The sequence below is a fragment of the Phaethon lepturus genome, unplaced genomic scaffold (genome assembly GCF_000687285.1).
Source record: "Phaethon lepturus isolate BGI_N335 unplaced genomic scaffold, ASM68728v1 scaffold11758, whole genome shotgun sequence".
Lineage (NCBI taxonomy): Eukaryota > Metazoa > Chordata > Aves > Phaethontiformes > Phaethontidae > Phaethon > Phaethon lepturus.
Genome location: NW_010559801.1, coordinates 1 through 17379, shown reverse-complemented (window position 1 = coordinate 17379; position 17379 = coordinate 1). Strand labels below are relative to the sequence as shown.

Below are 17379 nucleotides of genomic sequence, written 5' to 3'. Positions count from 1 at the left end.
CTTCTCAGTGCAGCCTTGTGTTACGTTAGATGAAACGGTAAAACTAGGAGATACGTGGCACCACGAAAAGAGGGTGTGTTAAGTGAGGGCTTTTATTTCTAGGTAATCTTGTAGCAAATTCAACTTTTTAGCTGCATTTTAGAAAGAATTATTCCACACTCCTGAGGAAAAGTCCAGCTAATATCCTTGTTTCTCATCAGTTTATAACTGATACATGTCAGCATCGGGATTGACCTGTTTCTTTTGCCTGAACCACAGAGATCTGCCATTGGGAATAGAGGTGGCATTTGGCCTTGGGAATTAACTTGAAAAAAGTCAGGTTTTTGGAAGGAGCTGTGCTTTAGCATGCAGTTGACAGAAAAAGTGCCTGCTTGCTGTCCGTGCATCTTGGCTCCATCTTGTCTTTTCAAATGCGTCAGGGTAGAGTGCATGAAAAGCAGTAGCGTTATAGATAACGTAGGTGATGGGCTTATGCAGTGACAGCTTCCAGAAGCCAGAAGGTGCGGTGCTTATACGTGTTGGCCTGGGATGCTGGGTTTCACATTGGGCTTCCCATTTGCAGATCTAGAGAGAAAAAAGGTTTTGATTTACTTTGATGTGAAAGGAACAAGAAGGCAATTAATGTATAGCTGCTGATCAGCTGGCTTAGCCTTGGTCTGCAGCCAGGGACCTCCAAGAGCAGGCGCAAAGTGTTCCTACATTTGTGGAACATCTTTGTGCTAGTGAAGCATCTGCCAGCATTGAATTAGCAGATACACTGCTAATCAATTGCAAATGTGAATGAAAAGGAAAAAAAGTTGTTCTTTTTTAATTTGCCCCTGACTTCCACACCTTTCTGTCTTCTCATTAAGCCTGCCTCCACGCTCAGAAGAGCTGGGAGCTGAAACGGGAAGAAAAGCTCAGGGCTTTTTTGGAGTCAGGGAAGCTGTTATCAGTTCATAAGGACTTTTTAGTGTTGCAAACCAGTTTCCTGCAGAGGAGTTTAAAAGGAGGCTTTCTAGACACCGGCGTATTCTCAAAATGATAGAAATTACTGGTTTCCAGCAACTGATAGTTTTATGCTGATGTAATGAGTTGGAGATTTGGCACCCGTTTTCACTGAAGATTAATTTGTGGTGGAAAATGAATCCTTCAGCTGCCAGCAAGAATCCCAGGCCAGATCCTGAGGCACTCTTTAATTGAGTGAATTGCACTATTAACTTCCAAAGAGCTTTATTTCAATAAGCGGGAACAGCTCAGGGCAGCAGGAATTTCCTCTCTAAATAAAAGCTTAAATACGCTGCAACTGCTTAAACCAGGACTCTGTCATGTTAGCGCTGCCGAAGGAAAGCTGTCCTTGATGAGATGATTTCCTAAGGCACTTGTAACCCAACCGCTCTGTCAGTGCAAAGCTGAAGAGCTTTGCATGTGAGTTTTGGTTTTAGGTTTTTTTTTTTCCCCTTAGGGACAGAACATTTTTGCACAGAGCTGGCAACGGGGATTGAGATAAGTGAAGAATGCAGGCTTCGTCCTAAACAAGGCTGCGAGAAGAGCTCTTCGTTATCATTTAGCCCTTGGAAAGCCAGGCGAGGATCAGAGGAGCGCTGGATATAATAAATATCCGTCGTAAAAAACGACAGGCTGTTCCCTTTTTCAGATAGGTAAAAGAAAATGGAGGTCTGTGGGCGCAGCTGTATTCTGATAGTGCCCCCGAAGGGCAGAAGGCATTGCCACTTGGTGCTTCTTCCCTTAAACGCTATTATTATTCAGGCAATGATTTCTCATGCATTCTGCCTTTACAAAACAGTAATTGTAAGGATCCATTTTCTGTTAGTGTAGGGGGAGGCAGGTTCTTTCTGAGCGATTGTATTAATTTGGACAACTAAAAAACTGTTACCTTTTTAACTATGAAACCTGTGGAAGTATAACAAGGAATGTGAATTTATGTGATTTAAAAGATGCCTGATGAAAAAAAATAGGTGTGACAATACCGTTCCAGACTTCCTGGCAACCCAGCTTTTCCGGGTGCTAGCCCGGCGCTGGCCTGGCCAGAGCAGCAGCTAGAGCACCCTTGCCGCAAGCCCTGGGGTGCACTCAGCACAAGACTTGCAGAACTGCAGAAGCGGTTTTCTGCAGAGCAGGCGAGGCAAAGAAACCAGCCACAGGGAGGTCGATTTGCAAGAGCAAAACGTGGGTTACTTGCAGGCAAAAGGATTTCTTGTTCCAAACTGGCAAATTGCAATTCTTACTCCAATGGTGTTTTTCTGGTGGGTTGGGGAGGCAGGAGGGAAAGCGTACAAAAAAGATTCCTGTCTGCCCTAGAAAACAGGTTGACTCTAAAGCTGCTATACATATCTGCATTGCTGTTTCTCAGGAAAGTCACATAAGGCTGCGTCAGCCTCGCCGCAGCCGTTACTCGGTGCCTGTTGGGGAAATAGAGGCATAAAGCCACGGTGACGCTGGCCCAAAATTGTGCAGAGGGGGATCTGGGTTGCGATAACTTGCATCTAATCCGTGGGCACAACCTGAAGGTCCAGCGATGAAATCAAATGAACACTTTGGGGAGGGGAAGGGATGAAATACAGCCACCCCCATGCTCGAGCTGGAGTAGTGCACTGGGAGCACACAAGCGTGCTGTTAGTTATGAGCATCGGGTGATGCACCAAGTTTTTAGGCTGCCATAAACACCTCCTGTCTTTCTGTTTAGTATCTACTGCAGTGTCAGTGCTCGGTGATTTGAATTAATATTAAGAAAAGAAACACAGGAGAGGAGAATCTTATCTCTCTTTTTTGCCCTTAATTCATGATGCAGTCCCCTCCCATCCGCTGTATATTGGATGAAGAATTTTTAGGTCGCTTTTTGGCACCTGCCTGTTTTATCGCTTGAGGGTGAGATGCTGCCAAGTTGAAGAGAAAAATGTCGCTAAGAGAAAAACCACCTGTCACTTACTAACCTTTTACATCTGCATCTTCGTCTCCTGGTTTCTAAAATAAAAAAGAAAACGTTTTAGTTCAAAGACACCGAGTCGCAGCTCAGTAAAGAGACGCTGCAGCAAGGTAGGTCTGGCATTCCCTAGCAGCTTGCCGTCTTTAAGACTAACAACGGATAAACCAAGCTTATTTTTGAGGAAAAGAGTGCTGCAGCTCATGTTTCCCCAGCTGTCCACTTAAGTATTTTAATGAATTAAATTTTCATGTGAGTAACAGTAGCAGGGTCAGCCTGGGAGCACTGATGGTGAATTCCCCCCCCCCGCAACTTTGACATGTTGCTGAAAATCCATTGGCAGCAATTAATTTCTACAACAGGCGAGTGGCAATGATGCCACACAGCCTGCAATCAAGTTGAATGATACTTTTCCCCATGTTAGCATCGATGTCGTTACTTTGGGCTCTATTCGACAAAATACAACGTCCAGCACAAGGTAAAAATCTGTCCTTACGGGCTTGGGCTGCCTGCTGCAGAAATTAATTGCAGCTAATGGCTTTTCACTGATAATTCACATCAGCAATAAAAGGCAGAAATAAATCGTTGAGTGGCGTTTGTAGGTTAACGACGTTGCAGGTCACCGGGGAATGCTAATGCACATGGAGGGCTCTTGGCTCCTGCTGACTTCAGAGGGAATTTGGACCAACTCCAGGTGCTCTGCTGCATCACTGGCTACTTCCCTCAAGAAGAATGATTTTTTTTTTTTTTTGGCTGTGGCTCATCAGTTTGGTTTTTTTGTTTGTTTGTTTTTCATGTATTCCTATTGCTCAGACAGTGGTGATTAGTATTTTTCAGGGCTGAAGCATGCTGAAAAACTGTACTTTTAAGTGGATCAGCTGGTAAATTCATCTCGGGCTGTGGGGTCAGTGAGGATTTAGTTAATTCAGTGGCAAAATGGTGTTCCAGGCAAACTTCATTAAATTGGCGAACTAAGCCAATTTAATGAAATCAGCATAACTTCTGGGGGTATCGGGGCACTTGCCAAAGGAAAGTTAAACTGATTTCAGCGAGCATTAGATTGATTTTAATACATTTACACTTACTGCTTGCTCAGGGTAATTTAAGGACATTTCAAACATGACATTTCACTAAAGGACTTTTGCCTACCCAGAGATTTTGCAGTACTGCTTTAACTGTAGCAGAGTCTGAACCTGTGTGATTAAATTGCTTGTTTGGTTACAGCTCAAGCTGCTAATGGGAGTCTCAGCATTTGAATTTGCTAGCCCTGTGCTGGAGCACATTTATCCTGGTTTGTCAAAGTGTGTCAGGTTCTGGCACTTTTACCCCCTGATACACCAGTTAAAGGATGGTAGAGCCAATACAGTTTTATGGAGTAAGTTTTCTGTATTTATAATCTTTTTGTTTTTTTTCCTTGCAGTGTAGAAACTGATGATCTGATGATTATTTCTCTGGCTAAGCCTACTGATGAAGAAAATAGGGATTTTTTTTTTTTTTTTTAACAGTGGTCCTTCTCTTGGGTTGATTATATCCTGGTTATCTGATGTCTACATAAAAGGGATAGCTAGAAGATCTGTTCCCCTGAAGGACAAGGCTGCACTTTCAGGCTAGAGGAATATCTATGGGGGGATACAGGTGAGTCTTACGTTGACACAGCATGATGGTGACGGACAGGGCGATGAGGAGCAGGAGGCAGGCACCTGCCAAGGGAACCCAGATGAAGATGTCACATAAAAAATTCAGCTCTTTCTCCGTGGTGGTCTCTGCAGGAATAGAGATGAGGAAAGGTCCACCAGGTGCACACGGCTGGTGTTACGGCCAGCTCTGGTGAAGCCAAGGGACCTGCCAAGGGACCCGCCTGGCATTCGGCGAGGCTGACAGTGAAGCAGAGGGCTTCCCCTGGCCCACCAGGGATGTCTGCGAGTGCAGCACGGACATTCGTTAGTGCTGCTGCCTTTTCCTGGGAACTTGAGGGAGGACATGTAGCCAAAAGTTTTCTCATGTCCCCTGCTGAGGCTAAAACCAGCACCAGCCCCCAAGGCTCTACCCTCCCTCCACATCTTCCCGGTGTGCCCAGACATGAGACATGCTATCTATATCATCCTTAGCCTTTCCTACGTGGGATGAAACACTGGAGTTTAATCCTTCCAGCTGCATGTACCCGGTTTTCCAATTCCGGTAAAGCTCTAAGGACTTTCACTCTGCCACATCCCAAAACGCCTGCAGGATCCCCCTCGGTGTCAGTGGACCAGAGCCCATCTCTTCCCCTCTCCCCCGCTGCAGCTGGGCTACCTGCATCCAGGGTCTTCAGGCAGGGGTCCTTTTCGGTGATGCCACACTGGGTGGTGGGTGCTGCTGTGGTGGTGACTGTAAGTGAAAATGGATGAATACAGAAAAACGCAATAAAATAGTGCTCTGCCACCGCTGCCGGGGCACTGCTGCTTCTGTGGCCAGCACAAGGCTCAGCTCCAGGGGAACTTCATAAAGCCCATTTTGGATGGTGAGTCCCCCAAGGATGGTCTCCCAAGACCCAGTAAGGAGCTGTAGGCTCCTCATTTCTTGCTTTCTGCCACCACCCTCAGAAAGCCTGAGTACCCTGAGGTTGGTGAGACTTCTGGGACGTATGTGAGGTGAGGAAGGGGGGGTTGTAATTTGCTCTAGTCTCATCCCTTCAGAGCCGCAAATGGGATGGAGAAATGGAGATGGGGAGGTGATGCTGGGTCTGCCTGATCATCTTTGCCTGGAGTGATACCATGAGAGGAGATGGCAAGCAGGGAGCCTCTGGCAGAAGGACCAGTATGTTGGTCACAAGATGCCTTGGGCAAGCAAGCAGGGAGATGGGTTTTGTGGAAGAGGCAACATTAAAAAAGGCATGGGCAGGGCATGCTGGACGTTTTGGCAGAGCTAAGCAAGGTTGGGTAGAGGTGTTGCTGACCTGGGAAGAAGGCAGGCTGGCCGAGGCTGAAGTACAGCACTTGGTTGCTGTTCATGAGGCAGAAATAGTTCCCCTCATCCTGCAGCGTGAAGGACTTCACTACCAGCCGGTAGAACCTGCTGTGTTTCCTCGCCTCGAAGCGTGTGGATGTCTTCTCATTCCCTTCGAAGGTGGCCCGGGACAGGGAAGAGATGAAGACAATGAAGTGAAGGGTCCCATCCTTGTCCTGGCGGACCCAGAATATGCCGCTGTCCTCCTTGCTGGACACACACTCCAGCTCCAGCCGCTGTCCCACCTGGAGGTGCGTGATGTTGCTGCCGTGAAACCTGGCTGTCATCGTGTACCTCTGGCCCCAGATCCCAGGGCAGCCTGTGGGAGAGAAATCCTCGTGGGAACTGCTCAGGAAGAGCCGCGTCCCCTCCGGGCAAACCTCGTTCCCTGTCCATGGGGTGCGCGGTCAAACACAAACGGAGAACCATGCTGTCCGGATGACTCGAAGGTTTTATTGGAGTCCTTGCTGGGATCGTGCGTGGGGGGTGCCCAGCAATCAGCCACCCGGGCTTTAAGGAGGGGTGCTGCCCTTCAGAAAAACCTTTCAGCTGCCTTCTTGGGGACGGTACCCCTTCACACCTTAACTGAAGTGACTCCCTAAAAACACTGACTGCTAAATGCCCTTTTTTCCCTCTCCCCTCCAGAACCACTTCTCTGACCAGGCTCCCTTCCCAGTGCGTACGATGCTGCAGCCACCCCGCTGCCCTGCGCTGGCTGAGCCGATGCCGCCTTTGCCTCCGCGATTACTGAGCAAACCTCAAAGTCAGCCTTTTTGGTTTGCTTTTTCTTTTCCCTTTAACTATTTAGCCCAATTTCTTGGATCCAGTGGAAGGGGTTTACTCGCCCCTCCCGGCAGAGGTGGTGCACAACCCTGCGTCCATACTCACAGAGCCCCAGACCGAGCAGGAGGAGCGGTGTGGGATACCCGGCCATCCTCTCCTAGGGGTGGCCGTCCTCAGGGACGGTGTGGCAGAGCAGAGATGATCTTTCTTACTTGACTTAGGAGGCTGCGTCGCTCTTTGGAGAGGATGTGATGTCATTGGGACCCTCTTGGGTAAAGAGATGATGTTTGTCATCTGTGGCAAAATGAAGGGGAAAAAAAAAATTAAATATATTTCTGAAGAAATTCAGTTCCAGTCCAGACTTTGGGATCATTTAATGTTATGAGTTCTTAACGGTGCCTCAAGGATTTTGCCTCGATGACTTCCTTAGAGAGTCAGACTGACGACGCTCGTGCCTGAGGTGGGATCAGCCACCGCAGCCTGCTGTCTCCCAGCGTCTGTGCACAGCGGCTCCGGCTCCGCAGAAGTCACGGACAAGCCCCATGCTTTGGCTGCAGGGCCCAGGTTGCGTTTCTTGGTAGGGATTCTGCCGCCCTCGCGCGCATTCGAGGGGTCTCATGCAGATGGCAGAGCACACCGTATTTTGTTACCCAGCGAGCAAGACTAGGGTGTTTCATGGCATATAGCCATGCGTTTTTCATCTCCGAGCGTATGCGTTGCTGACACGCAGCTGAGGTCTTCACGTGCTTGATTGTTCTCTTTGCAGTTCTTTGCAATTGCTCTGCAAAAGCTGCGTTGTGCGAGGCAGGTGGTCTGTGATCTGAAACCCACCGAGAAAGCCCCAGGGGTATGCTTTTTTTTTTAACTTCTTGTGGTTTTCTTCTCTAACCACAGGGGCTTCCGCCCTGCCAAAAAAACCCTTGCATGCTTCAACAGAGAGGGCCCTTGCTGCTGCCTCCAGGTGACCACTTGCACATGGGTATGGGAGATGCTTCCTGGAGCTTTGCACATACAGTAGTGACAGTTTCACCAGCCTGCGAGGCGGTGGGTTCGTGTATTATTTATTTCTTTGGTTGGCACTTCCTGGCTTTCCTGCTGATTATTTTTCTGTGCGAGGTGTTTTTCTATTACTCCTTTGCAAAGAAAGCTCCTTTTTCCTGGTTATGTCAGAAACCAGATGCTGCTGACATTGCTATTGCGGCTGCAACTTTAGAGATGACTTATGGAAAATGGTTTAGGAGCTGGGTTTATTTCATTGTACATCAAAGCATGGTGGTGAATGAGGAAAGCTGCTGTTAGGCCTGCTGAGATGTGTGCATTTCATACTTTCATGAGGCTGTGATACTTGTGATGTCTACCTGAAACAGAGCAGATTTTGGCAAAATAAAGAGAAAATAGGTTTCGTCAATTAAACAACGTTACAAGGATCTGGATCTCAAAATCCCATCATGCAAATGTGAACATCAGGCTTGAGGTTCTTCCAAGGTTTTCCAGTCGTCTCCAGATGAGACATCTAAGTGATGCTACTTGTGTAGGCTCCTTCTGGTTTCAGTGGGCAGTTTATTCTCCTTATCCGAAGTAGAATTCATCCTCCTTTTATAATGGGATAAGCTGCTCTTCAGCAGCACCTGTCTTCATGGGCTGGTGGAGGAACTGAAACCATGGGCCTGCCTTGTAGATGACTGCAGTTGAGCCTCATGTTCTCTGAGATGCTGAAGTGAGCTGGTTCCTGCCATCCATCGAGACTGGTGCCTGGGTGCCCCCACTTCTATCACTATCACAACTCGGTGTCAGAAAATTAAATTTCAAACGCATTTTCAAAAGCACAACCCCCTGAGACAAAAGTAGGAAAATTCTTGATTCCGGTTGTTCAGCGTGGTTTGAATGGAAATGAGCGTGCTGGCAAATGAGGATGGGTCTTTGGGGGGGGACTGAATGTTTGTCAGGACTAGGTTCTCGCTCTGCTGTAGAGCATGGATTTTTACCTACAGCACATGGTGCATGTCCTCAAGGATGTGGTAATGGATGTTCTGGGAGAACCTGTATGATTAAAGGATCATCCACGAAGGGCTCTTGCCTCTTCTTGCTCTACCAAGTCCCTTGTTCTGTTGCCCATGGTATCGCCTCGTAGTGCTTCAGAAGGACTTCCCACTGCTAAGCAATGATGCAACGTTGCTGATGACGAGCAGATGCTGCTTGATCTCCGCAAGTGATCAGTGGTGGTAACTCAGGGTGTGGCACTGGATTGTGTTTGCTTCAGCCTTGCTGATTCTTCCTGTTGTCAACCTTTGAAGGAGCTCTTTCATAAGGAGGAATGGAAAGTTTTAATGAAGATTTCAAAAATTAGTCGCAAATCACAACCTTTTGTTTCAGAGGAAAAAAAGACTATAGCATACAACTTTTCCGATGTGAAATGATGCTGTGGTTTACAAGCAAATTGCTGCCCCCCTTTTCTTTGCAAAGCTGCAGCATTGAAAGGGTTTGGAGAATGTCAAGTGCAACCGTCGCGCACCAGATACTGACACGCTGTCTTTCCACTGTAGCTGCGTGTTTCCAATTCAGTGGCCAATACTGCACTCTCTTCTGAGTACTCTCAGTGTAAACTTCACATACCTTAAAATACAGTATGCAAACCACAAACACTCCTGCACTCTCGTTTCTCCATGGTGTAGACCTTTAACCTGATCACTGGGTGGAAAATCTCCTTAATCTCCATGCTTGTTGGTACCTCAGCTGAGAGGTACCCACTGAATATGGGCATTCATTAGGAAAAGGGACCATCTTCAACTGGTCAGCTGGGCTCATTATCTCACTTCCACAATTGAGTTTCTGTTGGGTTTGAGACACTGCTTGGCAGTTGTCCTCCTAGTTCAACTCCCTTCCAGGGCTCTCATACCCTGGGAGCTGACTTTCGTCTCCATCAATCCAGAGTCATGTCATGTCTGGTCTCCTTCCTTGCTGCACATTAGCTTCTTCCCTGAAGACCTTGAGCAGGAAACCATGGTGGAGATACCCCAGGGAGTTCTTCTGCGCTTATCTCTGTGGTGCAGGAGGACTTTCCCACAGCAGGGTATTGTTGTGCATCTTTACTGTCAACATCTTTGAGAGGGAACTTCAATTTCCACAGTTGGTTACAGCAAGTCAAATAGAAGCATTCCCATTTCTGGTTATCCCCCCCTCCTGCTGACAGTGCTGGCTGTATGGAAACCTGTGGCTTGTTTACTTGTTTCATCTGTTTTGTGGTCCTATTAGTTGGCTCTTCTATTACTCTTACCATACCTGTTCTCCTAGAGGTACCGCTGTCACCCTGTTTGTGAGTGTTGGACTCGGTAGCCATATAACAATTCATGTTTAAAAGATATCCTGCAAACTTTATTTTTATGCACATTAATTTACTTCCATTTATGCATTATAAATATAGAACTGCAGGAGGATTCTGAAGAGACTGGGCAATACAGGGGCAGGGGGCAGGTAAAATTTGGAGTAGTTGAATGTGAAGTGATGCATGCAAGGAAAACCAGTTCTGACTCTGCTATAAAATAAGGAGCCAAACATTGCCATTCACGGGTGAAAATTTGGGTTAAGGCAGGTAGTACCATGGAAACATTAAGTCAGTGCTCAGCAGGTTAAGCAGATCAGATGTTAGCGGGTAGGAAAGAAATGGGGTATAAAACAGAACACAGCTATGTCATCGTATGGTCCAGTGGTCCAATGCATGGTCAAACCAATCCATGGACAATCCATGGTCCAATGCACTGTATAAACCCTTGAATGCTGTGTGTTGGTCTCACCCCCTCATCTCAAAGAGGGGACTCAAAAAAAGTAGTGGGACCAGAAAAGGTTCAGAGAAGGGCAAAACGGAGGATCAGAGGTCTGAGATGTGTTTTGTGTAGGCGGACTAGGACTCTTTAGGCTGAATACAAATGATTTAAATGGATTTACCCTAAAGGTTTCCAGAATCGTGACTAGCTGGGAGGGAGTGGAGAGGGATTGGTTATTCACTGCCTTTTCCAGTACAGAAAATCAGGGGCGGCAGGTGAAGCTTACGTTGGTCAGGCTGAAAGCAAATGAAGTTGTCCCTCACCCATGGATGTCCCTGCCAAAGGACTTTGAGAATGCACAGCCTGGACAAACGCTTGGAAGACACACGCTTGTTGTCTATTGTTACTCAATAGGTAGCAGTAGGCTCAGGGCTAACAACAGTCTTACATGATTGTCCTGTCCTTATTCCTTAGCCATCTGCTCGTAGTCAGTGTTGGAGACAGAGCAGTGGTCTGGACAGACCTTCGCTCTGAACCAAACCAGTCATCTTGATATTCTTAACTGTGAAATCTCATTACGATGTGTCATTTTAAGGAAGCCATTTGCTACAAGACTGCACATCCATTTCCTCTGAAACACTATTAATTTTCCAATTATCTCATTCTTTAATGCAGAGCACTTAAATCTTACTTAGCTGTTGGCCCTGCACAAGGACATTTATCCACAAGAATGAATCCTGTGGTTCTCCGTAGCTCTCCCAACATCTCTGTCCTCTGGACCGCAGGTAGTGAGAGAAAAGGGCAGAGTCCAACTCTTTCATGTGGTTACCATCATATAGAGAAAAAAACTGGTTTCTGGGTGTGTATATGTTCAGGATATAGGAGATACATACACACGGGCTGCCTATGGCTTGCCAACCCGTGTCTCCAGTTGTGTCAGTTGGAAGATAACGGGTTGGAGACAATTTGAGCTTCACACGGCTCCTGCCCTTCAGGGCAGCAGCATCCATACCAACAGGCCCCGTGTCTGCATCCCTGTCTGCTCGTGGTGGGACAGGACTCTTTCCACAGCCCTTTGTGACTCTCCCTTGCTCGCTTCGCAGCCATGAGTGGCACAGGGAAGGGAGAAGGGGCTATATCGCCGGCTCCTCCGTGGTGTGCCCACCGTAAATGACACTACTGAGGATGCTGTGGCCATCTTTGGTGCATCACACCCCTTCATCCCAACAGCAGAGCCCGTCAGAGTGATCCTGTGGTTACCTGGAACCTCGAGCAAGACACCTTTGGTGCTGGGAGAGGGCAGAAAGCGCAGGTGAGTTTTTTCTTTCTCTATTTTACAGTTCAGGGCACCCCGGATGCCTCTTGGAAGGGGGATAATGGCCAGGAAAGGTGTTTGACCCTGGCCAGCTAGCTCGGTTTGTGTCCCAGCTTTGGGGAGGCAAGGAGGGACCCGGGTTTGGGGACCAGGGGAACCTGCACAGCAGCAGCTGCCTTGCCCTGACATCTCCTCGGGGATGGCAGCTCAGGCTCTGCACAGCGAGATGTGACCCACGTTTCTAAATTATATCCAAGTTCTGGCTACGGTAGCAGTGGGTGAGCCAGATTAAAATGAAATGACCTGAGGAAAGGTGTATATTTTGGTAATGGCTGTTCCACCGCTGCTCTGACTTGTTTCCTCTTGCATCGAGATGACTTGAGACATGTATTTTAATTACAGCACTGTCATTTGCAGCTTGTTGCTCAAGGCAGGAATATACAACCCCAGCCCCCAGGAATATTTTGTCTCAATTTTTTGAAGAGACTGATAGGAAATTGAATTTTACGTTCGGTGTGGATGTTAGGGCATAATATTTTGAAGCGAGGGGTAAGCACAGCCCAGCGCCTGTGCTTGTGCCGGACGATGAGCGCACCTTGAGCTTTGCTGAGGCACGGCAGCGGCTCTGCCTGCGGCAGCGGCTCTGCCTGTGGCCCTGCCTGCGAGCCGGCCGCAGGACCCCCAGCAGCCCAGCATCTCCTCCCGTGGTGGCACCTGAAGGGATGTCAGATACGGTGGGACTCAACGGTGGTTTCTGCCACGGGCCATGCTGCAAGGTGGAAAACGCACGCACGCACGCATGCAGCTCCCCGGCGGATGCGCTGCCTGTCCCCGGAGGCAGCTGCCTGACACTTGGGCTTTCTGCTGCATTTCGTGCTGCCCGCGCAGCCCGGCCCTCCGCGCTGGGAGGCAGCCACAGGAAACGCGGTGGGCGAGACCACACGCGTTGCGCTGGGGACAGAGATGTCTCCTGAGCCACAGCCACCCTCCCTGCCCAACCTCGTGGGGAGGGAGGTTGGTTGCACCCCGTGTTTTGGTGCCCAACCTCCTGGTTTTTAACCATAAGCGGAGAAGAGGAGCAGAAAAACCAACGCGGCTTGCCCCTCGGGCAGGGCAAGGCTGGCTCCATCGTGCTTGCAGGGTGGAGGAAGGTGTGGGGTGGGACACGGGGCTGACCGCAGCACGCAGAGTGGTTGGCTCCAGCTTGTGGGCTGATCGCTTCGGAGGCTTCCCGAAGCTCCCCACGCTCTGCATGGAGAAATCGGGCATCTTTTGGTGTTCTCCAGCAGACCTCAGGCCCTCGAAAAACTCAGTGTTGCAAGGCTTCGCCTACGGACACCCACGATTTCTGCAGAGTGGGGTTTTCTGCTGCGTGACGCAGAGGTTCAGTTCGGTTTGGGCGAGACGAGGTTTAGCCCTTACTCATTGCCAAGACAAGAAAAGCCAAGGAGATCGGCTCGCGGGCGCCGGCATCAGCCTGGTTGCCCGAGGGCTCCTGAGCCCTCTGAGGAGCTTTTCGGAGAGGAGGGAGGGGGATTTGCCATTTGAGCAGGTTTCCTTCCCATATTGACCACCAGCAGCTTTGCACCGGTGACTTGCGTTAGAGGGTTTTTTTTTTGTTTTATGTTACAGGAGCCAAACAAGTGGTTTGTGCGAGATCCCCGCTGCGATGGCACAGAGGTACGTTGTACCTGGCAGAGAAAAAAATTCTGCGCTGATGCCATCATTGGGATTTTTTGGAGGGTTTCACATCTGCTTTTAACTTGCTAACTAGATCACAGAGTGCAAATGGTGATAACGATATTCCCCTAATTAAAAGCGCGATGTAGTCCCCTTTCATACACTTGGGTACTTTAAAGGCTAACCGAGAAATCTAACTTTAGCAGATAAAACAAATGGCTGTGGGAGGAATATTAAACCTCCTGTCCTGTTGCAAATATAAAAAGCACGGGGAGAATTTTGTTTCATGTGAAGGAACCACTGGTATATTAACTGAAATTAATCTTTCCCGTAGTAAGGTCGTACAGAAGCAAAACACAATCCTTACACAGATTGATTTTTAACTCTTTCTGATATGTGTTCCAGTTAACTGAATGCTGAAATAACAAATAATTTGTATATAAGTCCACAGAAGCTGCAGATCTCACCCTGAGTGCACGGCATATAGATGTATTGATATACACAAATATTTGCTCTTTCAGCAAACGATTTAATAATCAGAAAGAACATTAAATAAAAGCTATAATAATATTAAAGAAATAATTTCCGGTTTATATGAAGCAGAAATTTAATATATTACCGTTTCTGTTTTATTGAATGAAATGTGATGAAGTCCAGGGAAATGCGGGCATGAAGTATTTATGCTGCCTGATGGTAGTTTTTTGTTCCTCAGCATTTTTTTCTATTGGTATCTGTCAATCTATATAACTGCCTCTCTCGATATTATAACACATATATAGCTATATATATTATACATAACACATAACATATAACCATATTAGATATTATCTTTATATAATATATTTAAATGTAATATATAACAGATAAATCATAACTATATTTAATATATTCTATATACTCTACTTAACTATAATATGTAAGTTATTATAACTATATAAACCGATATATAGTTATAAAATTGTCAGTATAAATAACTGTCAATATACATGATACAGTATTTCTATATTTAAGAACTATAATATTTAATTTTTATATTTAAGGTTCCCGTAAGTTGTTTGACGTACGAAATAGTGCTGTGGCCAGGTGAGCTGGTGCGTGCTGTGGGCAGAGGAGGGCTTTTGAGTGTTGGATGCTTCTGAAAGACGGGGACGAGAATCGCCCATGCCCCTGCTCGGGTGGTCGTGTGTAGGGCTGGGTCTCTGCACCATTGGGCTTTCAGGAGCAGCAAGCAAAAATTGGGATTTTTTTTTTTTTTCCCCCAGCTTCTGGGACGTAGCGGGTTTTATATGGTGGCAGAAAAAGACATTTAGAAATTCCCATTTAACAAGTCCGGTCTGGCTGCCTGGAAGTCCATTTTTCCTGCCAGGAGGAGATATTTAAGCAAGAGCTACCGTGCACAGAGCAGTTCTGGCCAAAGATAAATCGGAAGGAATTTAAACAGCACCCGTGGATCTCCTTTCCCTTTGCACGGATGTCAAGTTTAATCGTTTAATAGAGATGTTACTCATCCTTTCTCCATTAGTGTGCCCAAGGTAACTCTGTTTATGACTCTGCAAAACTAATTTTTATACATTTAGGAGCTTTAGAATCAGATATAACTTCCGATCTCATGTCACTAGCTTGGTTTCAATTAAATATTTTCAGCTGCACCCGATTTATACTTGCTTGTTTGTATTATAAAATCACAGGCCCTCCATATAAAAATGACTGGGGAGGTGAAAAGAATAAAGGAAAATTGGGTGCTGCCAATATTAGATCAGCAACTGAGATGTTCTGGAAAAACTGGCAGGGTTTTTTTAATCCATTCACAGAAGTTTTATGAAAACATGAAGGCTATTTACAGCAATGCCTGAAATACCTGTATTTCTGCTTGAATATTTTCAAGCTTGAATATTTTAATGCTTTCAAGATATGCACGCACTGTTTATTGAAAGAATAATTAGTCTTTTTAAATTATATAGAATATAGACCGTAAATATGAATATAGAATATTAAATAATATGAAATAATAAAATAATACAAAAGATTATTGTACTATGTAATTTTTGACCTCTTTTACAGTTCCTTGCCCGATGATTCTCTGGGATGGGCACAACATAGGTAACATTTTGTACTTAAACCTACAGATCTGCAAAACCCTCCTTCTCCTATTGAAAGGCCTATTATCTTTGTTCAGTTTTTTTCGGTGTCTTCTTTTGTCATTTAAGGTGACATCACTTACTAATCGCTCACGTGAGGGTTTGGGGTTGTGTATAAAATCCCGTTGTTTTCCCTTTCTAGGTACGGATGCTCCTTGCCGCAGGGAGGAGGGTGGCAGTGGGAGACAAGAGAAGGCTGGTCCATCCTTGGAAGAAAACGAGGAGTAAATTAGGGACACTCATTTGCCAGGATGTCGCAGCAGGGGTGACATGGCGACAGGCAATGCCGTTACCTGTATTTCTCCCTCCATGGACCCCAGCACTGTGCCATTAATAGAGATGCACAGAAATATTTCCCCATTAGTTTTCATGATGGAAGCATCCCTTTTCCCCACGTGCCATAACACGACGTCCCCGACCCTTGGCTGGTATCGTCATCGTGCTCTCAGCACAGTGACGAGTAGGAAAGAAAACCGAAGAAGATGCAGGTATCAGGGGACCGGGCTAATTTTTTCAGACATAAAAGCATCTTTTTATTAGTGCTTTGGTTTCTTTCTTATCTATGCTCTGGGAAAAAAAAAATCTGTGAAATGGGAGGTGATTTTTTTCCACTGTTGTGAAACCTGCTGCTAAAATCTCTCCAAGGTTTACTGTTTTAAAACATCCTTTTGATAATTCTAAGAATTACTACAATTTTTTTATCATTTCCATTGCTAAACTGCCCAAACCTGTGTTTCAACAGGTTACGTAGCATCCTTGACTGTTGCTGTACTTTCCTGTTTTCAGTGCACACAGATGATGTTGAGGTTGGGGGTTTTGGTTTTGGTTTTTTTTTTTTTTCTTTCAATTTACAAAGGAACAAGGAAACCAAATTGGGGAATTCAGGAGTTGAGCAGATTCCTTGCTGCCTGTTACAGTTATTCTCCCATGGGCAGAGAGCCAACGGGTAAATCCCCATCCCTTAAACGGGTATTACTGGCGATGGGATAATCCGGTGGCTGAAGTCAAGGCAAGATGGTGCTGTCCCGGGTGGTTTCAGCGAGGGTCTGACGCTGTGGAGATGGCCTGAGTGTGGGGCTGGAGGGAGGAGGAGCGGACCAGGCAGGGTTATCCCCGAGGCCACTCACTTTCCCGTGGGAGAAGAGGACTGGGCTGTCGCAGCCTGCCTTTTGCTGCCCAGATCTGGCGCCGGCTGCTTGGCCGCGGGAGGCCATCTCCTGTGCTGGCTGGGAGGTGGGAGAGGTGAAGCAGGTATGGACATTAAGGTCAGGATGCCTCAAGTGTGGGAAATGGAGCTGGCATTTCAAAAGCAGCTGCAGGCAGAGGGAAAAAAACCCCTGTTTTTGAAAGAATAAACCTTTGCCCATGGGACGTTTCAAAGAGCTTTCCTTATGGCTGTCCTGTAAAAAATACGTGTCATAAAAATCACCCACTCCTGGGGTGAAGCTCTGTGCCCCGACTGCTTGCAGGACGGAAAAACGGTGCGTTTAGTTCATTTGAGCTTTCACAGAGGCTAAAATACGCTGCTGGTATGATGTGTCAGAAGCAGAGATGCTCGGGGACCCTACACTGCAGCATCCCTGCTGGGATGGGGTCTGGGGTCGGTGTCCCCCGTGGCCATCAGCCGGGTGGCCTCAGAGCCTGGGTGAGCATCTCGGCCTGGGAAAGCTGGCTCAGCAGGGAAACACCCATGGCAAGGAGCACCCATGGCCAGCTTCGAGACCAAGTCCTCCGGAAAAATCTATATTAAAGCGGAGAACGGCAGCTCCCCGCGGCCGGGGTGGGAGCAGGGTA

General features: G+C 47.0%; 1 protein-coding gene across 1 annotated transcript; it reads right to left on the bottom strand.

Annotated features, from left to right (window-relative positions):
* Nucleotides 1-509: 509 nt before the first annotated feature.
* On the bottom strand, nucleotides 510-6842 carry CD8A (CD8a molecule). Its single transcript, XM_010293492.1, has 6 exons — nucleotides 6797-6842; nucleotides 5859-6227; nucleotides 5216-5290; nucleotides 4570-4686; nucleotides 2934-2964; nucleotides 510-564 (listed from the first exon to the last, which is right to left on the bottom strand). The coding sequence occupies exons 1-6, from the start codon at nucleotides 6840-6842 to the stop codon at nucleotides 510-512; spliced, it is 693 nt and encodes a 230-aa protein (XP_010291794.1).
* Between the last annotated feature and the right edge of the window lie 10537 nt (nucleotides 6843-17379).

Bases quoted from the DNA above. Each gene is read 5' to 3' on its own strand.
- CD8A (XM_010293492.1), bottom strand. From the start codon at position 6,842: ATGGCCGGGTATCCCACACCGCTCCTCCTGCTCGGTCTGGGGCTCT. The intron at 6,228-6,796 runs GTGAGTATGGAC...TCTCTCCCACAG, and splicing joins CCTGCTCGGTCTGGGGCTCT to GCTGCCCTGGGATCTGGGGC. The intron at 2,965-4,569 runs GTAAGACTCACC...TTTTTATTTTAG, and splicing joins CACCATCATGCTGTGTCAAC to AAACCAGGAGACGAAGATGC.